At 45.6% G+C, this 22,303-nt stretch overlaps 1 protein-coding gene across 4 annotated transcripts in view; it reads right to left on the bottom strand.

The window, feature by feature from the left end:
* Positions 1 to 414: 414 nt before the first annotated feature.
* The window catches only part of MAPK8 (mitogen-activated protein kinase 8), a 116,094-nt gene continuing 94,205 nt past the window's right edge, over positions 415 to 22,303 (bottom strand). For 3 of the 4 annotated variants that reach the window (XM_074999903.1, XM_074999905.1, XM_074999906.1), the window contains exons 10-13: positions 20,293 to 20,417; positions 18,749 to 18,812; positions 6,410 to 6,487; positions 415 to 4,477 (exon numbers count right to left, since the gene is read on the bottom strand). In XM_074999903.1, the coding sequence (XP_074856004.1) occupies positions 4,332 to 4,477; positions 6,410 to 6,487; positions 18,749 to 18,812; positions 20,293 to 20,417 (413 nt within the window). In that variant the 3' untranslated portion in view covers positions 415 to 4,331. Of the gene's footprint in view, positions 4,483 to 6,409; positions 6,488 to 18,748; positions 18,813 to 20,292; positions 20,418 to 22,303 lie in introns of all 4 variants that reach the window. The other variant, XM_074999907.1, reaches the window with a different exon arrangement.

Here is a 22,303-nt window from a genome sequence, read left to right as displayed (position 1 = left end):
ACAGTGGTTCAAGCCATGAAAATCAGGTAACCTGGAACAGTCTCTTCTCCCAGACGTCAACTGATAGAGAGTGTCTAAAATACTGTGTCAAAACAAAAAGCAGTCAAGTAGCACTTTAAAGACTAGCAAAATAGTTTATTAGGTGAGCTTTCGTGGGACAGACCCACTTCTTCAGACCATAGCCAGACCAGAACAGACTCAATATTTAAGACACAGGGAACCAAAAACAGTAAGCAAGGAGCACAAATCAGAAAAAGATAATCAAGGTGAGCAAATCAGAGAGTGGAGGGTGGGGGGGGAAGATCAAGAATTAGATTGAGCCAAGTACGCAGACGAGCCCCTGTAGTGACTCAGATTCTGGTCTGGCTATGGTCTGAAGAAGTGGGTCTGTCCCACAAAAGCTCACCTAATAAACTATTTTGCTAGTCTTTAAAGTGCTACTTGACTGCTTTTTGTTTTGATAGTGTATAGACTAGCACGGCTTCCTCTCTGTTACTAAAATACTGTGTGTGTAAGGGACGGCTCATGTGTACTACTAGTATTTTGATGGTTTATAGTGGTGTGTCTAGGTTTGAGATAGGTGCATTGTATATTTAATATGGGACCACAGATTGGTCTATTAGGTGCATAGATCTTGCATTGTAACTCAGGAAGTGTTTGTCTGGGGGGCAGATGCTATTACAAATCCACATCTAACTTCATCCTCCTACTTACTTGTGTAGTGCCAGAAGAGGGCACTGTCACCATAACTTGTAAAAATAAGACTTGCTCTACCCTCAAAAAATCCTTGGCGTTTTACAGATAATTTATATTGCTATTCTTTTGTTTCCTGGGGATTTATAGCATGAAAAGTTCTACCCCATATATAGCAAATCTCTTCTAATTTAGAAACCCAAGCTGCTAAAAGTTATCCTGGAGCAGAGATTGGGCCGTTTACCCAAATGAGGTAATTGATGGAGTCTGGGCCTATCCATGTTGGCATGTAGGATTATTAAACCAATCAGTACTGTGGTATAATGCCAGATAAAGGCAGTCTGCCTCCTCTTGCTGCACTGGCTGAACTCCTCTACATACCTCAACAGGCAGAAAAAATACAGGCAAAGGCAGTACAAACTTCTCCTTACGACTACGTTTAATACTGACCTGGAAGGACCCACTTCTAGGAGGACCTGTATGTTCAACCCTGGGATTTGCTGCAATTAGCCAGAGAGCATGGGAATTCATTCTTTCATTTCTCAGTGGGCAGGTGTACACCTCACTTCACAAAGGACATTAGCTGTGGGTCACATTCATTCACTGCCATTTTGAGTTGGACTAGAGCTGGAGTCCTAGAGGTGGGAAACCTGCATATTTTTTAGCACAGACTGTTGGAATAGAAAGATCATGGAATTATTTATCAAAATAACTAACTCATTCATTCAAAAGTTAGTGCATTCAAAAGTGTAAGGTACATGAGACATTGACCTCATAATGCAAGAACAGCAGCGGACAGGACAGTTTTAAAGAGGAGACAGGACAGCTCTAGCCACCCATCTGCTTACTGTTTGCAATTGTCTTTGCAATATAAAATGAATTTTGCTGACAAAAGAGAGAATTCAGATTAGCAACCTGTTGCAATGGCTGAGATCTGCAGAGCTCTAACTTTGCCTGGCTCAATGCACTTCACTGGAAGTCTGCCAGGAGCCAACAAGTAGCAAGTACTTTGCATAAGATACAGACTGCAATAATCAGCATACTTACTAGCAAGGCGGGACCCAGGAGGCCCAGTGTGCTGATATGCCTTATCCTGACTGTAGTGGTCTCTTGCTCTACCAATAGTCTCTTCTCTGCCAGTATCTACTTAGAGAAGTCTAAGATGGGGGAAGCCAAGGAAGTGCTTTATTAAAACTCATTCAAAAGCACTTAGAATAACAGCAACGCGAACTGAAATCTAACATGGGGAAGCCAGAGATGACCGCTGTTCCTGAATTCAGCTGAAACAAGAATGATTAGGGCCAAATTCTGCTCTGTTACACTGACAAAAACCAAGAGTAATTCTATTACCTATGGTTTAGTTAGTCTATCAGTATAACAATGTACCAGAACATAATCTGGGCCTACACAATAACATTATCCTGCAATATATGACCAAATATAGTTGGATTTAAGTCACAGTTTAAAATCTGATAGACCGACATAAAATAGACTGCCTTTTTGGTCCAAATACAATAAAACCAAATCTGGTATGCTCCAGTCCCTACCACATAGCCTGTCAGTTTTTAAGTAACATGAAGTTTGGCAGCGTTCTGTAAAAATAATTGCCTTAATAAGTACAGCTTTAAAGTTAATTTCTGAAATATCTGATAAAAGCAAGAACAGCAAAAGTACACACTGCTATTGCTCAACAGCAGTCTAGCCAGGCTACGAAAATACAACTCTGAACTTTGACAACTGACAGTCATCTTTCTTTGAGACATTACCCTTTCTTGCAACCCTGCCCGCCCCTCCCCCAGCTTTTTTTTTTTTTTTTTTTTTTTTTTTTTTTTAAGAGGACTAACTTCTGGTAGATACTGAAAATAGTAAAAGATAATTCAGGAAGATAAACTGGGTAAAGGCAATATATCTGTCTTCCAACTGGAAATTTAAAAATAATATTTATTCTATCTATCCAACAAAGTCTAAAGGAACAAACATTGAGCAGCACTGGTTTCTTTCTTGGATGATCTCAATAACTATTCTTACTCATTCTCTTAGACTTGTTCCTGGCAAGCCTCCTGTGCTTTTCTTTTAAAAGTTCATTTTTGTAGATGTCACTAATTTAAATCTCTCTTCACATTTTAATTCACCACACAAAATATTTACCTACACAAAGTAATCAGTACAGCTTAAGTTCACGAGAAATCTGCAGTCTTCAAAGGAATAAATCCTGGATGATTGTTTTACTCATTCATAAACAAAGTCAGTTACACACAAATCATTCTGTAAATATAAAATGTAAACAATTAACATACTTCTGTAAGGAGCAGCACCATTGTACTTGACTACTTAGTAGCTGATCTACATGTTACTCTTTTTTTTTTTTTTTTTTTTTTAAAAAAAAAAAAAGAGCATTGACAGCTGGGGTTTCAATGCTTAAAGATACTGAATATTCATGGCTTAAAAAGAACCATGATTAATGTTTCTGTTGTGCTGGCCTGATAGTGAAGTAAAACAAAAAAATGTTTATCCAGCATTGCCATTTCCTGCCACTACCATGGTGTATACTGATCTCTTAATGCATTAGCTACAGAAATCTCACAACCTGAGGTTCTTGTACCAGTGACTGGTTTACAGGAATAAGTTACTTTGGGTGTAGAAAGAGTGGTCAAATAGCTGGTGTTTTCCATACACGCACCCAACACAGAACTGCCCTACCCTACCACAGAAATAAGAAAGGTACTGAACTCCAAAGAACCACATGCTATGTGAAGGTATAACTACCACTACAGTTTTCCCTGTTGGAAATCTAGATATCCTGTTGTTTGGCATGTACAAAGACAAGCTAATAATAGCTCATGGAAGTAAACAGTGTATTTGCACTGCAATGTATTATTCACAAAGTATCCTCTTTTTGTTTTATCTGCTCATCAGTATCAGCATGCCACAGTTCGGCCACCGTCTCCTTTTGGCAGGCTGGATACTTCTGCAGCTTTAAAGATAGGCTTTGCTTTACGTTTACAACGCCACTCAGATGAGGTGACTTTGTCAAGGGTCATCAACGGTTTCCCTAAGGTGACTCGCTAACAGCTGCTTTCATTCAATTCTTATAAGCAAGTAGACAGATTTAAAGGATTCTGTGTTCACTGCTACCACTACAGCAGAAGCTATAACTGGCTACAATGAATCATTTTCTCTTGCCCATGGATAAGACAAGCGACCAGGCATATAACTTTGAAGAATAATCGTGAACAAAATATTTGGAAAATTTCTAATAAATCAAAAAACCTACAAAATCTTAAATAATACATGACACGGTAGAGACACAACATTAATATGTGCTTTGATAAAACAAATCTTACAAATTCAGTAAAAAAAAGATCAGCAGCATAATAGTAAAGCAAATATGCAGATTTTTTAAAACCATGATAAAATTATCACGTTTAATATTTTACATTTAATTACAGAAAAAAATACATTTTTGTGGCTGCCTTCAACACAACTTACAGTTTAAAATCACAGCACTTGAAAATGAATCCTACCATTATTTTTGGGGGAAAAAAAGCCACTCGAAAATAATACCGCTGATTTTTTTTTAAAGGTGCCCGACCAATGACTAAAGGACTCCCTTCCCTCCCCCCTAAAAGACTAAGCAGTCATCTGCAGCAACCCAGAGGTCCAGCTGATGTTTCCAGACTGCTGTCAGTATCAGAGGCCAATGTTGGATCTGTTGACATTGAAGACACATCATTGACAGATGATGATGAAGATGGATGCTGAGACCCATTGATCATTGCTGCACCTGTGCTATGAGAAACAAAACAGCAAATCAGTTGCAGATACAGTTGCATGGTTTAATCCTTGCATTAGTATTTCTCGACCCACCCCAGCTTAAGTCCTGTTGTGCTGGGAGGAAGTGGGGGCAAAGCCTCAGCCCCAAAACTCTGCAGGGGAGGGGGGTAAGGCTGAAGACCTCCCCAGGCAGAGGGGCCTGTAACCTGAGCCCTGCCACTCAGGTCTGGAGTCCTCAGGCTTTGGCCCCGGGCAGCAGGGCTCCAGCTCTGGCCCCCAACAAGTCTAAGACAGGCCTCACAAACCATTAAAATGAGGTTGTGACTCACTTTGGGGCCGCAATTCACAGTCTGAGAACTACTGCTCCATGCCAAAAGCCATGGGACTTCCATAACAAGATGCCAGTAAACTTGAGACGAACACAGCTTCAGAAGGTGTTGGGAGCCAGGACTCCTGGTGCTCTATTTAGTTTGAGCTGCTCTAGATCACATAGGCAGACAATGGCAGTTATTCTCCATCACGCCACCTGTACCACAGATCCGCCAGCCGTGGAAAGGGGGTGCTCTCATGACCCAGTTGTGTTTGATACAAAACTACAAGAGTGGCTTCCAAAGGCCTTTCTGCCAGAAGCTTGATTTTAATATTTCATAGACATTTAAGTGTATTTTATTGTGACTGTCCAGGGATGTAATTTCATTATAATGAGGATTTTAAAGCAAATTTAAGAGGAAAGAGCAGCTTAGTGTTGTTCAGTTTCAAGTCCAATATCTAATCACATGCTATTGAACTGTGGCAGTAAAGTTACTAATATATTATGGAATTCCTGAGAAATGATACAAGAAGTTAACGTTGGGTAGCAAGGAGTTGCTGGTGGGAAAAGAACACGGCAGGAAAGTAAAAGGGTATTTAATGAAACAGTGTGAGGAGCCCCAACATTAAAAGTCATGAGAAGAGCTGAGGTTACGAACAAGCACTTTAAGCAAACTCAACAAGATGCCAAGATTTCAGGAGGACTTGCTAAAAGCTGACCTCTATGGCATCCTACTGCAGGTTTCTACATGGGCTGGGCAGGTCCAGACACAGTTGCTATGAGAGTTTGCAGAGGAGGAAGGCTGAATCTCACTGAAATACAGCCAGTGGGGCTAAATACTTTTGGGTCTCAGGCCAAACTTACTCAGGAGGTTAATTTTTGGCATCCCTTGTAGTGAGTTTCTTGGTTAAATGCCTGCTTCTGATGATGCTCACTGGAACCTCATTACCAAGTCACTCTTCTGAAAGACTCTAATCTAATGTAGTGCCAGAAAGCGTTAGCAACTCTGATTTCTATTCTGAATTCTGCTACTGACGCATTGTGTTACTTTGGTCCTGACACGTTATCTTCCAGCTGTAACATAGGGTATCATTTACTTGTACTGTGGTGGCTCCTATGAGCTTTTGGTTACTATAAATGACAAGCAAAAACCTGAAGCAGCCAGGCTCACGCTACCGTGCTAAAAACAGCTGTCGCAGCTGGTTGGGTGAGGGTGGGTTCAAGCTCCAATGTCTAAAAAGCTATTCTTAGTATTGTAGCACGAGCCTGAGCCTCGCTTCTGAGGGTTTCTGCTCCATAGCTGTCTCTTCAGTCATGGGAAGGAAGGCCATTGTATTAGGCGATGGGCAAATAGAGGAAAAAAAAAACTCAGCTCCTGCCACAAAACCCTGCTTCATGGGGGTGGTGGGAGGGTTAGTTAACTAATCTCTGTATAGTGCTTTACATTTCCAAAGCAGAGCACCAGCATCAAATATCACCACCCATGAAGTAAATTAGCTGAAAGCAGCTTCTGCCCAAGTGTTCTTGGATTTCTAGAGTCTGAACTACAGTAATACTATCCTTGGATAAGCTTTGTGCCTTTCTAGCTTACCACATAAGACAGGCTTGTACAGTGCTTTTATTGTAACCAACCTAAAGGGGCTGGCTGTCCACGTATAACCCCGTTCTTGGTCCTTTCCTCCAGGTCCATGACCTCCTTGTATATCAACTCTGTCAACATGACAAAAAAAAAAAAAAAAGGTAGTTATACCACTCCAATACTTCAAACAGATAATAATACATGCACATCTTATGAGAAGTATTATTCCACTTTTGTAGAATTATTTTAGATAATATTAGACTACGAAGAAGGTAGCCATGTATGTAAAACTGGAAGTGACATAACCAGTTGACAGCACCCTTCTGCTGCAGCATCCAAGGTTTGTGATTTTGTCAAGGCTGCCTTGAGGAGAAGGACTTCAGAGTGGAACCACAAGGCTGAGGTGATCAATTCACTCAATGCTATGGAGGCCTCCTGCGAAGATGAATAGGTCTGAGGGAAGAACAGGGAACACAGGCAGCCTTCTCTAGCTGGGAGTCGGATGGCTCAAGACAACAGACTTCGTACCCAGCACACCACAGTTCCTGGTTAGACGGGCAGGCTGTGCTTATGTAAGTCTATAACAATCTTCTTGGCAGCACACTTGGGCTCGTGTGCAAAGCTACAGAACAGTTCTGCACAACATTCCCAGTAGAAGAAATGTTCTTCCACCCCAATCTCACCACTGATTTTTCTCACCAGTGTATGCTCATGCCCGGACCCAGACTGATGCCCTGAGAGTCCTTCAAACAAGCTTCAAATGCTGTCAGTGCTGGCCTGCCTCTCTCTTCCCAGATATCTTTGCTTGAAGCGCTTCGGTACCCAATGACTGGAAGATGGCCAATATACCGCCAATATTTAAAAAAGGCTCCAGAGGAGACCCTGGCAATTATAGACCGATAAGTCTAACATCAGTACCAGGCAAATTAGTAGAAACAATAGTAAAGAATCAAATTGCAAGGCACGTAGAAGAGCACGAATTGTTGGGCAAAAGTCAGCATGGTTTCTGCAGACAGAAGTCATGTCTAACTAATCTATTAGAATTCTTTGAAGGGGTTAATAAACATGCGGACAAGGGGCACCCAGTGGACATAATATACCTAGATTTCCAGAAAGCCTTTGACACGGTCCCACACCAAAGGCTTTTATGTAAATTAGGTGGTCATGGGATAAGAGAAAAGATCCTTTCATGGATCGGGAATTGGTTAAAAGACAGAAAACAAAGGGTTGGAATAAATGGTAAATGTTCACAATGGAGGTGGGTAACTAGTGGTGTTCCCCAGGGGTCAGTCCTGGGACCGATCCTGTTCAACTTGTTCATCAATGATCTAGAAAATGAGGTAAGCAGTGAGGTGGCAAAGTTTGCAGATGACACCAAGTTGTTCAGGACAGTCAAAACCAAAAGGGATTGTGAAGAACTACAAAAAGATCTCAGCAAACTGCGTGATTGGGCAGCAAAATGGCAAATGAAATTTAATGGGGGTAAGTGTAAGGTAATGCACATTGGAAAAAATAACCCAAATTACACGTACAACATGATGGGGTCAAATTTAGCTACGACAGATCAGGAAAGGGATCTTGGAGTTATAGTGGATAGTTCTCTGAAGACATCCGTGCAGTGTGCAGCGGCAGTTAGTAAAGCAAATAGGACGTTAGGAATTATTAAAAAAGGGATAGATAATAAGACAAAAGATATCATACTTCCCCTACATAAAACTATGGTACGCCCACATCTTGAGTATTGTCTGCAGATGTGGTCTCCTCACCTCAAAAAAGATATATTGGCATTAGAAAAGGTACAGAAAAGGGCGACTAAGATGATTAGGGGTTTGGAACGGGTCCCATATGGGGAGAGGCTAGAGAGACTGGGACTTTTCAGTCTGGAAAAGAGGCGATTGAGGGGTGATATGACAGAGGTCTATAAAATCATGAATGGTGTGGAGAAAGTGAACATAGAAAAATTATTTACCTTTTCCCATAATACAAGAACTAGGGGACACCAAATGAAATTGATGGGTAGTAGGTTCAAAACTAATAAAAGGAAATTTTTCTTCACACAGCGCACAGTCAACCTGTGGAACTCCTTGCCGGAGGAGGCTGTGAAGGCCAGGACTCTATTAGGGTTTAAAAAAGAGCTCGATAAATTTTTGCAGGTTAGGTCCATAAATGGCTATTAGCCAGAGGTAAAGTGTGGTGCCCTAGCCTTCAGTACAAGGGTAGGAGATGGATGGCAGGAGATAAATCACTTGATCATTGTCTTCTGTTCTCCTTCTCTGGGGCACCTGGCATTGGCCACTGTCAGCAGACGGGATACTGGGCTGGATGGACCTTTGGTCTGACCCAGTATGGCCATTCTTATGTTCTTATGTTGCACGGTAGGTAACCAACGTATTCTTATCCGATCGTTCTTTCTTAGCAGAGGCAAAACCTTAACTTGAGAGATGCTGGGAGACAACCCTATCTGAGATACATGAACAACTCTTTCCAAGAGGAGGCTCAGACAAACCCCACTAGATTTCATGAATTACAACATTCACAGGTCTAGATCAAAGAAGTGTGGCACAACTCTTAGCAGCATTATTAGGACACTGCCCGAGACTTACTAAAGGACAGTAGTATGGCTGTACCATCCCTCATCTGAACATCACCATAAATATTCAGAAGCCACTCTAGATCAGATGGTCCTTTTCTGTGGCAATTAAAAGCCACACATGGCATGAAAAAGATGCTTCTACAGCCAGAACAGGGTTCTCTAAATTGTTAAGATAACCAGCCACCTAGAGAAGTTTTGCTTTGGTGGAAGCACTGACAGAAGAAAAGGACAATGCCTTAGACACTAACTGTTAGTGGGAGATTAGATGGAGATGGAGGTGATTTCTGAGTGGAATATAGAAGAAGGTATTGTTTAAGAGCCCTATCAATGCTCAGAGAGAGCAGATGGGTGTAGCATAGCAACCCACATAGCTGTGTGCCCCCAGCACAAAGGCAGGACAGAGGTACTGGAGGTTACTTCAGTCTCCTTGGGAAGCTGATAACTGCACATCTTTCTCAAGAAGGAAATGGAAGAGTCATGGCCTCTCTCGAGGCGAGGATGGTAAAACCAGGAGTGGAACATTTGCCTTCTTCTCAAGCTTGACCCATGCTGAAGACTATGTACAGAATCTAAATGCAAAGGGACCGAGACCAAGGCTCCCTCTAATTTTCACATCCATGGGCAGAATAAATTTTGTTACATGCATCAAGGCATGCGTGGGTGTGCACCACCCACAGACACACATGCTGCCGTCTGTGAGAACTCTGCCAATCTCTCCTGGGTGGCTGCCCTAGCACTCGGCTTACAGGGAACACTGTTCCAAACTATTTGAGGTAAGCCTGTGGCGGGCGCATGGGTCGTAAATTTTTAAGTCAGAAGGTCACCGCTGCCATTTGCATGTGAGGGATGTTAACAATTAACCAGCAGGGACTACCGCAGTGGGCAGGGGTCTGCTCCAGTCCTGTGTGGCTGCCACACCTGGAAGGGCGTTCCAGTGCAGCCAGAGCAGCTCACATACGTGGTTTGGGTGAGGGGGCCACACACTGCCAACCTGGGCTTTTCCAGATGGGCTGGAACGACTCTACCCAAGGCACACATTGCTGGGCCAGTGTGGCTGGGGACTGCGGTGGCCGTGCCAGAGCACAACCCACCTACATCAGCACCATGGGCAGAAAGCTACAGCGAGGCTGGAGCAGCACCGCTCCCCAGTGCACAACAGAAGGGGGCTCTCCAGCCCAGCCAGAGCCATCCCTAATCCATGGCAGGGAGGCCCCCGCCAGCCCAGCCAGGCTGGAGTGCCCCCCACCTCATTTAATGGTTCATCACTTAAACCTAACGTTTAACTGGTTAATTCATTAAACAGGATTTTATATCCCTATTGCATGCACAGTGAAATCCCCCAGAAGGGGACCATGAAACACCTCTCCAACTTCCTCCTCTTTTTGGCAGCAAAGGCTGAACTTTTTCCCAGGTACCTTAAGCACCTAAAAGGATACCAGTCCACCCAGTGCATTTTATTCACATATTTACCATAATACTTCTCTGGATAAATCTTACATGGATCCTATCAATAGAAGTATTAAAATATCCAGACAATTAAAGATTAACTAGAATTTTGACATAAACTAGCCAACTGTGGAAGTAGAAGAACATGGTTCCAAGCCTGGCTGCACTATCGGAGAGAAGAACAAGAGATGGTTATGGTGTGCGACCGTCTACGTCTTTCCCTTGACAACTAGATGTGCCATATAAGGCACAGAGTCAAATGGATCCAGAACATGGCATGTAGCAAGTACAGGAAGAAAATCTTGGCTGCTCTCACTCCCGCTAAGTGTGTCTCTAAGACGTAATTGACAGGAAAGGGACTTTGTGCCTGTTCATCCACAACGCAAGGCAGGACTACTTTTGCCAAGTCTGTAACCTGATGCAGCATAAATTCTGTCATATGCTAGATCACAAGAGCCAACTGGGGAGAAGGTGCGGAGTGGGTACAGAGTACTTTGGTTATCTGTGAAGACATTCTCTAAACAAACATTTACTACGACAGGCTTACCTGCAAGAAGTGCAGCAAACGACAGAAAACCTAGCAGTAAGAAATCTAGGAGGCGGAAATGAAAGTCCCTTCTTTGTTCTTTCCAGCTTTTAAAAAGAGAAGTTACTCACCGTAGTAACGGTGGTTCTTCGAGATGTGTCCCCGTGGGTGCTCCATGTTAGGTGTCGGGCTCGCCCCAGCGCCGCAGGTCGGATATTCCAAGCAGTTTCTGCTGGACCGTGTGCGCGCCGGTGCGCGCCACTCCCCCGCGCGCTCCTGGCCACGTGTGCAATCCGGCCCCCGCCAGCTCCTTGACCAACTGCCTCGGATGCTCCTGCAAAACACTAAACAGAGATCCAAAGCGGGGAGGATGGGCGGGTGGTGGAGCACCCACGGGGACACATCTCGAAGAACCACCGTTACTACGGTGAGTAACCTCTCTTTCTTCTTTGAGTGTCCCCGTGGGTGCTCCATGTTAGGTGACTACCCAGCAGTAACCCAAAATAGGAGGTGGGTAATCGAATCATGTGCAGCTTGTCCCCGAGAGGACCGCTGTCGAGAGCTGGGTATCCTCTTGGAATACCCTGTGAAGGGCATAGTGCTTGGCGAAGGTGTCGTGGGATGACCAGGTCGCCGCTCTGCAAATGTCTTTTAGGGCAACGCCCTTGAAAAAGGCTGTTGATGCCGCCACCGCCCTAGTGGAGTGAGCCCTGGGCGTGGCCAGTAAAGGAGTCTTTTTGAGTTCGTAGCACATTTTTATGCAGGACACGATGTGCTTCGAGATTCTCTGCGAAGAGAGACCTTCTCCTTTCGATTTGGGAGTGAGAGAGACTAGGAGTCTATCCGTTTTCCAGAAGGACTTGGTCCTGTCTATATAGAAGGCTAGCGCCCTCCTCACGTCCAGGAGGTGTAGGCGCGCCTCTTTGTTAGAGATATGAGGCTTTGGATAAAACGAGGGTAAAACAATAGGTTCGTTAATGTGAAACTCAGAAGAAACTTTAGGAACAAAGGCTGGATGCAGCCGTATGGTTACCACCTCCTTGGAAAATACTGTGCAGGGTGGCGTTGCCATAACTGCCGCAAGCTCGCTCACCCTGCGAGCTGACGTGATTGCGAGAAGGAAGGTCGTCTTTATCGTAAGAAGGAGGAGGGAAACCGTGGCTAAAGGCTCGAACGGTGGTCCCGTTAGTGCACTAAGCACCAGGTCCAAGTTCCACGAAGGTGGAAGCGGTTTCCGAGGGGGGTATAGGTTTACCAACCCTTTGAGGAACCTGGTAACCATGGGATGGGCGAACACCGTGTGCCCTTCCTCTTCATGTCTGAATGCCGAAAGGGCGGCAAGGCGGACCTTTAACGAGGATAGTGAGAGTCCTCATCTCTTGAGGTCCAGTAAATACTCTAATATTACAGGTATAGGCACCGAAAGGGGGGCTAACTGTTTGGTAGAACACCATGCTGCGAAGCGAGTCCACTTCTGCTTGTAGGTCTGCCTGCTGGAAGCCCTCCTGCTACTTTCTAGGACTTGTTGCACTTCCCCGTACACGTGCTCTCCAGGGAGCTGAGCCATGGATTAACCACGCTTGTAGTCGCAGGCCTTGGGGGTGCAGATGCACTATGGACCCCTGGGCTTGCATGAGCAGATCCGGCGCCACCGGGAGGGGCATCGGTGGACGGTCCGACAGGCGCAGGAGTAGGGGGAACCATTGCTGTCGATCCCACGTTGGGACTATCAGGATCATTCGGGCTCCTTCTCTCCTGGCTTTCTGCAAGACTTTGTGGATCAGCACTGTGGGAGGAAAAGTGTAAAGCAGGGGGCCCCTCCAGGAGATCGCAAATGCGTCCTCCAGGGACCCCCGTCCCAGTCCTGCCTTGGAGCAGTATCGTGGGCACTTCTTGTTGTGTTGAGTGACAAACAGGTCTATCTGGGGAAAGCGCCCTGCGTGAAAAATCGGTCGTAGCAGATCGGGACGGATCTGCCACTCGTGCGTGAGTGCGAAACGCTTGCTCAGCTGGTCTGCCTTCACATTGTGAGCGCCTGGTAAGTACGAGGCTTTCAAGGTTATATTGTTGGCGATGCACCAGTTCCACAACCAGACTGCTTCCGCACATAAGGCACGGGACCGAGCTCCTCCTTGCCGATTTATATAAAACATGGTGGAGGTATTGTCTGTACTGATCCCGACTACTTTGCCTTGTATATGGTCTCGAAAGTGTCTGCAGGCGTTGAACACCACTCTGAGCTCCAGTATATTTATGTGCAGTGACTGTTCCATGGAGGACCACAGTCCTTGCATCACCTCTTCGCCCATGTGTGCTCCCCACCCTATGTGGGAGGCATCTGTAGTAAGAAAAACCGATACTTGTGGTTGGTGGAAGGGTACCCATGTTAGCATGTTCTTGGGGTTTACCCACCATTGGAGGGATTTGCGCACCTCTGTCGTGGGCAACACCACCCTGTGAACGGTGTGTGCTGCCGGTTTGTATACGCTTGCCAGCCAGTGCTGCATGCTGCGCGTGTGTAACCTGACGTTCTGTACTACGAATGTCGCTGCTGCCATGTGGCCCAGCAGCTGTAAGCACGTCAGAACCGGCACCGTAGGGCTGAAGGTGATGACTTGCACGAGGGAGCTGATGGCCCGAAAGCGTGTCTCTGGTAGATACACTCTCGCTGTAATAGAATTTATGCGTGCCCCTATGAACTCTATGTCTTGTGTGGGGTCTATCTTTGATTTTGCCAGATTGATAACCAGGCCGAGCGAAGAGAACGTGCCTGCTGTGACGCGTATCATGCGTAGTACCTCCTCCTTCGAGGCCCCTTTGAGTAGGCAGTCGTCCAGATACGGGAATATAAATACCCCGTCTGGGCAGGTAGGCTGACACCACTGCCCAGGTCTTGGGGAAGACTCTGGGGGCCGAGGAGAGGCCGAACGGTAGGACCTTGTATTGAAAATGTTCTTTGCCTACCATGAACCGGAGGAATCGTCGGTGAGCCGGATGGATAGTTATGTGAAAATACGCGTCTTGTAAGTCGAGGGCTGCGAACCAATCTCCATCGTCCAGTGCCGTAAGGATGGAGGCGATTGTGATCATCCGAAAGCGTTGCTTGCACAGGTACCGGTTGAGGCCTCGAAGATCTAAGATGGGCCTCCAGCCTCCTGTCTTTTTCTCTGTGAGGAAGTATCTGGAGTAGAACCCTTTCCCTTGCAGTTGCTCCGGCACTCTTTCCACTGCCCCTATGAGCATAAGATGGTCTACCTCCTGCTTGAGTCTCGCTTCGTGGGAGGCATCCTGCAGGTGGGGCCTGGGTGGAGGTCGTGGCGGTGGGAGCGACTGGAAGGGGATCGCGTACCCCATGGCTATGATCTCCAGCACCCATTTGTCTGTGATGATCCTGTGCCACTGGTCGTAGAATGGTCGGAGGCGATGGTGGAATAACAGCTTCGGATGACATTGTGCGATGGTAGTGATGGCGCGGCCCTGGATCTGTGTGTCAAACTTGTGGCCTTTGGCCCTGCCCCGAGGACGCATGGCTCTGTTGGGAATGTCGCCTGGGAGTTCTATATTGTTGATGCTGTTGATGTCGCCCTTGCTCGTAACCCCTGTGGTACTGGGGACGCTGTGGCTGACACTGGTACCATCTTTGCTGAGGGTAGTACTTTTTCTTTCTGTATGGAGGGGTGTAGATCCCTAAGGTCCTAAGAGTGGCTCTTGAGTCTTTACTGGAATAAAGGACCGAGTCAGTTGATTCAGCAAACAGCTTCTGCATGTCGAAGGGGAGACAGACGATCTTCGCCTGCAGATCCCTCGGTATACCCGATGTTTGGAGCCAGGACTCCCTTCGCATTACCACTGCCGTAGCTGTTGAGCGTGCTGCTGTGTCCGCAACATCCAGGGCGATCTGAACTCCCGTCCTCGAGGCCGCGTAACCTTCTTGCACGATAGCCTTGAGCACCGGCTTCTTGTCCTCTGGAAGCGAGTCCATGAGGGAGGTTAACCTAGAGTAGTTGTCGAAATTGTGGTTCGCTAGATGCGCTGCGTAATTCGCCATTCTCAACAGTAGGGTGGAGGAGGAGTAGACCTTTCTACCAAACAGCTCTAGTTTCTTGGCATCTTTGTCCGTTCCCCCTGTTTTGAACTGAGACGTTTTTGATCTCTGTTGAGACAATCCTACCACCAGAGAATTTAGTTGCGGGTGGCTGAATAGGAACTCCATGCACTTCGCCGGCACGAAGTATTTCTTGTCCGCTCTCTTGTGGACAGGCAGAATAGTCGCAGGGGTCTGCCATATCGTGGTGGCGGACTCCAAGATTGCTTCGTCAAGCGGTATGGCTATTTTAGAGGAGGCCGGAGGTCTCAGATTTTTAAGGAGCTTATGGTGCTTCTCTTGCACCTCTGCTATCTGGATGCCTTGCGTGAAGGCCACCCTTTTAAACAGCTCTTGGAACTGTTTGAGATCGTCCGGAGGATGGATGTCCCCTGGGGCCATAGCCTCATCCGGGGAGGACAGCGAGGAACCGCTAGGGTACGCCTCTCTGGACCCCTCTGGGTCCTGTTGACGGTGGTACATCTGCTCGCTAGAAGCTTGTGAGGGAAAATCCCGGGGTTCCAGAACCAACTACCCCTGAGATATCTGAGTCTTTGTCCCCGTTCGCGATTGCCCTCGGGGATACGGGACCGTCTGTGGGGATCTGTCCCTGGTAGTATGCCTATGGTGTCTATGCCCCACATGATAGGGGTGACCATGGCAACATGGGCACTGCTCCTGGGATGGTGACCTGGACCACTCCCTTGGTGCATACCCCCTACGTCTGGGGGAGCGAGATCTTCTGGAGACATGGGATGCTGGAGAGGCCGATTTGTGATAGTACTCAAGTGGCTCGAAGCCCAAGAAGGGCGAAGGTGGTGCAAGCCATGGGGAGGCTGGCTGTAGAAATGGAGATGGGGGCTCCGGATAGGCTAGGGGTGACCCCTGCCTTCTCGTTGGAGTCCGCAGCACGAGCGGAGGGCTCAGAGAAAGCAGCTCTGCAGCCCTGTCTGGAGAGGGACTGCAGTGCCGTGTTTTCTGTGCTGCCTTTCCCCTCCCCTGTGGGGGTGGCTCCGCCCCCTGACGCGTCGGGGATCTCAGCCCCGTAGTCTGCACCGCGCTCGGCACGCTTCTCAGTGGTGCCGTGTGGGCGGTCTCCCCTGGTGCCTGCAGGCCACGTGCCTGCGAGCTCTGCGCCGCCGGTTCCCCGGGGGTCAGTGCCGCTGTTTGTGGAGCTGCCGGTTCCGGCGCTTGCTTAGCCACCGTCCTGCCCGCAGTGCGGGGCGGCTGTTTGATCATCGGAGGCTGAACCTCTGCCACGTGCGTCTCCGCGCCGCCGCCGATCAGCTGTAGCTGCGGCTGGGTGCTGTGTGCTCCACCCGTCCCGCTCGCTGTTGCTGCCGGCAGGGATCGGGTTGGGGAGATTTTCCTCCGTTTTTGCGCTGATGGGGTTAGGGATGCGGCTTTCCTTTTATGGGCCCCGGAGGGTCCCTCCTGCTGCGGCCGCTCCAGCACGTCTGGCTGGAGGGCCTTGTCGAACAGCAGCATTTTCAGCCGCATTTCCCTGTCCTTCCTTGCTCTGGCTGTTAACTTGGCGCAGAAGGAACATTTCTAAGTGACATGGGATTCCCCCAAGCACCTTATACACTGACTGTGCCCATCAGATGCTGGCATCGCCTCGCGGCACGACTCACACTTCTTGAATCCTGAAGAGGACATTGTGGTGAGTCTTTGAGTTGTTAATAGGGTACTCAGCACCTTCTCTGTGCTTGTTCCCCTCTCGGATAAAGCCTGCCGCGGCAGGAGGGCTAATGGCCCTAGGCTCCTGGCCTCCAGTGCTCCGCTTGTTACTAGGATTGGAAGCTTTGAATTCCTTCCCTTTCTTTGTTTTTTTTTTTTTTTTGTTGAAAACAACAACCGACTAACTTAATCTAAGACTGAAGAAACTTTAAAATGATTAAAACGTTAAATACGCTAACTCTGGCCGTAGCCTGAGCAGATTCCGTCTGCAGCCGATGGCGGTTAAAGAGGAACTGGTGGGGACCGGATCGCGCATGTGGCCAGGAGCGTGCAAGGGAGCGGCGCGCACCGGCGCATGCGCGGTCCAGCAGAAACTGCTTGGAAGATCCGACCTGCGGCGCCGGGGTGAGCCCGACACCTAACGTGGAGCACCCATGGGGACACTCGAAGAAGAACCCCAAAGATTCAGTAATGCATTGATGTTAATTTCAACAACAGAAGCATGGAGTGAGGACTTCTTTTTACCAAGTTTTCTTTCAAATCTCATTACAAAAGAGCAACGGCTGTATTTGCTATTACCTAATGTATAAATTATACATACAAAAAGGACAGACAAAGTCCAGAACCCTCCCTATTCAGTATCTGGGGAGGTTTAGAGGCACCCGTGTCAGCCGGAGCTCTGGCACCAATTGTGCCAGGTCAGGCTCTTCCTGGGGGAGGCAGAAAAGGTTTCTCAAAACCTGGAGCAGTCCCCATCCATCTAATATGCGCTTTTCAATTAAAGATTAACTAGAATTTTGAGATAAACGAGCCAACTGTGGACGTATGACGACGGGGACTGGCTCCTCTGTTTCTTCGGCGTGGCACTTGCTCTAGAACACAAAACACCTGAGGGCAATCTCCAGCCTGACAAAATCCTCAGTTTTGAAGCAGGCCACATAGCTTGTTCAAGCAGGTGCTACTTTAGACAAAGGTCACAAGCCTCTTGAGTCTATTTACTGACTGATCTGCCAATAGCATAGTGCTCTTTAACATGGACTGGCTCAAACGCAAGCACCGCATGTATGGACTGAAGGTGGGGATTGCCCCCTTCACAAAGAACAACATTTAACCCTTTTAAGGACATCACTGCGGAAATTAAACTAATACAATTAACATAAAGTGAATACCAATGGTACTAAGGAAAAACTACACAAGCTGAAAGGTTGTAAGGTTATCACCATACAGAGTTCTGACTCCAGACACAGGATGTAAGAACGAACCGCTGAAGGACTGGGGCAGCACTGCCTCACGTAGCCGGAGGAAGTAGTATGGCCAGGGGGAGAAGTATGGCCGTGAAGTGAAAACACTGCCCTTCTATGGGCACTGGTGGGCAAATTTCCTGGGCTTCAGTGTGCTGGGTGCACACACACCTATGAAGAATGCTCAGCTGTAGCTACTCAAAGAAGGGTTGGTCTCTCTTGTACAGATGTGGCCAATCATAAGCTTCTTTTCAGGGAGCATAACTAAGGAATAAAACCACTCCCAAAACCATGGCTCGATCCTTCCATCACACTTCCAGAAACAGTGCTGCCCATGATCTCATCCTCGGCTACACTTGCAGTTAAAGCATGCTTAGTGCCATGGCAGCTTCACTCACAGCTGATGTCACTACCAGCAACAAGTAATCTTCCTAGGTTAGACAAGTTTCAAGGAATAAAGCATGTTCCTTATCTCCTGGACCATAGCAAGCTTTACTGGCCGGAGACCCATCCATCTTACCTGAAATCTGTGAGAACCTGATCTCTGCCATGGAAGAGAACTTCCTTTCCAAAACCATGCCTTTTAAGAAGACTCATTAACTAAACTTAATCAGACGTGCAAGCATGGTATGTGCTTAACGAATTTGGAAGGGATACAATAAGAATCACATCTTATCATACACTTAAATGATTTGCAAGTTTCTGAGCTGTGAGGGACACTGAAGCTGCTAGTCATTCCAACCTGCTAAGAGAACTCCAGTAACACAATAATCCTTTATTAGATGGCAAGCCCCAAAGACAAATTTAAAACGTTCTTCTTACCTTTCCATTCTTCTATTGTGTGCTCTCTTTCATCTAACTGCTTGTCCGGTATCTTTGGTGGAGGCTGCAAACAGAATTGTTGCAAGATAAAGAACTCAAAACAACTAAAGTGAAATGAAAGGGAAAACACACATCTCCTAACAGGCAGGCTGTTGTACAAAGAACAGTTCTCACGGTGCCAACCCAATAACTGAAAAATGCAGCATTATGTCTGACCAAAGCTGTTAGAAAAATAGTCATCTCATATCTGACCATTTTTCTATCCTTTAGGTCAGTTTCATACTCCTTGGTCACATCTACATTACCAAATTCTTTCAGAAAATGAGTCTCTTTCACGAAAGAACACGTGGAGCATCCACATACAAATTGCGCTCTTTCGATCGGAAATCAAAAGAACGTGGCTCTTCTTGCAGAAGCTGCTTTCTGCTCCAAGATCAGGAAGAGCACCCTCTTTCAAAAGCTTCTTTCAAAAAAAAAAAAAAAAAGCACGTATAGATGCTCCGTGGGCCTTTATTTCAAAAGAGCAGTCCTCACGGCACTGGATTTTTTGATCCCTGTCCCGTTCTTTCAAAAGATCTGGGGCTGTGTGGACGCTCTCTATCGAAAAAGCGGATTGATCTTTTTATCCACTTTTGTGCGTGTGGACGCACTCTTTCAAAAGAAGATTTTTCAGAAGAGATCTTCCGGAAGAACTTCTTTCAAAAGATCGCTGTAATGTAGACACATCCCTAGTGATTAATACTCTTTCTTGTATTATTACAGCTATATTTGACCAATGTAGCTAGATGGAGACGGTCTATCTAGGTTCACCATCTTCCATGCCTGACTGCCCTTTTGGGACATTTACTGTCAATAGTTCATTTTCCTCTCTGCCAGTTGTAAATATTCTGTAGAATTTTAGTTGCACCATTTACATGAAATGCTATTTAGGAGGCTGGAGTTTTGTCTTCACTTCTTATTAGTTCACAGCCAACTCTTCCCTTTCTTCTGACGCTGCCATTTTTCATCTTATTTCAGTAAACTGGAAGTACTTTTCATGCGATATACTTTTGTTTTTCAACTAATTACTTTCATCAGTGGTAGCATATGACAGTACATGCTCTTGCACTGAATTTTGCCTCTAGTACCTATTTTGTTAGTGTCAAGATACTACCAAATTGCCACAACTAGTGAAAATAACTTTTTCCTCTACTTACCCAGGAGCCAAAGGGTAAAATTCCTGTTAACTGCAACATGTGTGCATAGGAATAACCATGGAAAACACTGGGTTCAATAAATCAAGAGCCTGATTTTCAGGAGACATTTTACGTGTGATATTTGCATCATTATGCAAAGAAATACAGATGAATTACAATCACCTGAAATATTATCCCTAGAAAGAATATTCTAACAAATGTGCCTACCAATTTCAATTACAATTCTGACAGTTGCAGGCCAGAAAAGGAGTGTATTATTACGGTAAACAATTATACCAGTCACCACATTCCAATTTGCTTTCTTCAGTAGAGTACCTCACTAACAAGAGAACAATGCCAAGAACTTACTGCTTCTGCTTCAGATGGATCATACCAGACATTGATGTATGGGTGCTGCAGAGCCTCATCCACAGAGATTCTTTTAGAAGCATCTATAACCAGCATTTTTGATAACAAGTCCCTCGCTTGACTGGCTGCAAAGAGTGAAATTTTGTAGTTAGGTTTCTGCTGAATGCACATTAGACAATGTTTAAAATATTATGAAGAAACACACTTAAAAGGCTTAGCAGAGAGCAAAAAAATGGCTGAACAGAATTCAAGATTTAGCCAAGCTGGTATTATACAAAAATACCACATTGAAAAGCAAAGTCAAAATAATGAGTAAAATTGGCAAGAGTTTTTGCATTTGAATCACATGTAACAAGAACAAAATAACCTACATGGAAGAGCTACTAATTAGTATTTGAGCACTGCCCTCCTTCATGCAAACAAGGCAACATGACACTTTCAAGTCTGTTAAGTTTTACTGATACACATATGCCCAGCAACTAGATATTTATTGAAATGGCAGTTTCGGGGGGATGGAAATCAGAACTGGACAGCTACCAGGAACTTAAAAAAAAAAAGAAAAAAAAACCCCACGTGATAGAGGATACCAAACAAAGGAAAAAGAGATACCTGGTAACTAGTATCTGATAAGTAGCTATACTTTTGTATGAAGGACTCCCTCCTGCCAAAATAAACCTCTCATCACATATCGGATACGTGAATTGAGAGCAACTAAACTCTGGATTGGTTTCAAATGGGCTTGTGTCTGAGCACTGTATCTGAGCATCGTGATGTGGAATGAAAACTGGACTAAGTATGAAAAAAGCTGATAGAATCAAACTTTAAGGTCCAAGACCAGAAAGATCATCTAATTTGACCTACACAACTGCTGGCTGAAAAACCTCACCAACCCATTCCTACAATAGGCCCATAACCTCTAGCTGCGTTACTCGGCTCCCGACATCACAGTTTAAAGGCTTCTAGAAGACGAATCCCCCTCTCCTCGGCATCGCTGCCAATCTGACCTGGGGAGAAATTCCTTACTGACCTCAAATATGGCAAACAGACCTCAAGTAAGTAGGTGAGATCCCTGCAGCAAACAGAGGGAAAAGTCTCTAACCCTACAGTCAAATAATCAGAATTTGGTCCAATTTTATTTAATATCTTTATTGATAGTCTTGAACAAGAGGTAGTAAGAAAACAGAATAATTGAGAGGTGAGACGGAACAAATTCCAACAAGGCCAGAGAAACATATCTTGAGGGGCTAAACAGATGGACAGGAAATAAAAAGTGATTAAACAAAGGGAAGTATATGGGGCAGTGTATCTAGAAAAAGGTCTATCATTTCAACAAGCTGCATATACTAGGAAAGCAACTGCAGTGTAATATGAAATTCTTGATGGCACACACATCATTAAATGAAGCTGGAATGTAAGTCAACCCTTCCACTGTATTCCAGCTGCAAAACCACAGCTACAGGCAATTCTGTATTTGGGCACCTCAGTGTTGGAAAGAAACAGAACTGGTGAGAAGCCACAGAGAAGTAAAGGAAGTAAGGGACAGAGAAAACTAAGTTGTTCAGGCTCTTGACACTAACAGGAGGGGAAATATGAACAACAATTTAGAAGAGTTTGAAGGGCATAAACACTGAAGAGGCAAAGAATTATTTATGGTTGTCTATACAAGTAGAACTAGGAGTAAAGGGGTGAAATTAAGAGGGAGAGAGAGAGAGAAGCATTTAGAAGGTCAGAGGAAATCAGGGGAAATATTTCTGACTGGAAATATTTCTGGAAGTGAACTGTAGAACAATCAAAATAATGGGTGGCATCTATATCACTTGAATTACTCAGAACTCAACAGGAGAAAGTTTCGTAGCTGCTAAGAAGTTGTGAGGTTAAGAGACGGACATGGATTTGGCAAGAAAAGACCTTTATGATCATCTGTTCTGAGTTCTGTATAACTCAGGCCAGAGAACTTCTCCCACAATTCCTAGAGCAGACCTTTCAGAAAAAAAGATCCAATCTTGATTTA

Source organism: Carettochelys insculpta, chromosome 7 (genome assembly GCF_033958435.1).
Source record: "Carettochelys insculpta isolate YL-2023 chromosome 7, ASM3395843v1, whole genome shotgun sequence".
In the NCBI taxonomy this organism is placed as follows: domain Eukaryota; kingdom Metazoa; phylum Chordata; order Testudines; family Carettochelyidae; genus Carettochelys; species Carettochelys insculpta.
This window is presented reverse-complemented; position numbering and strand designations above follow the sequence as displayed.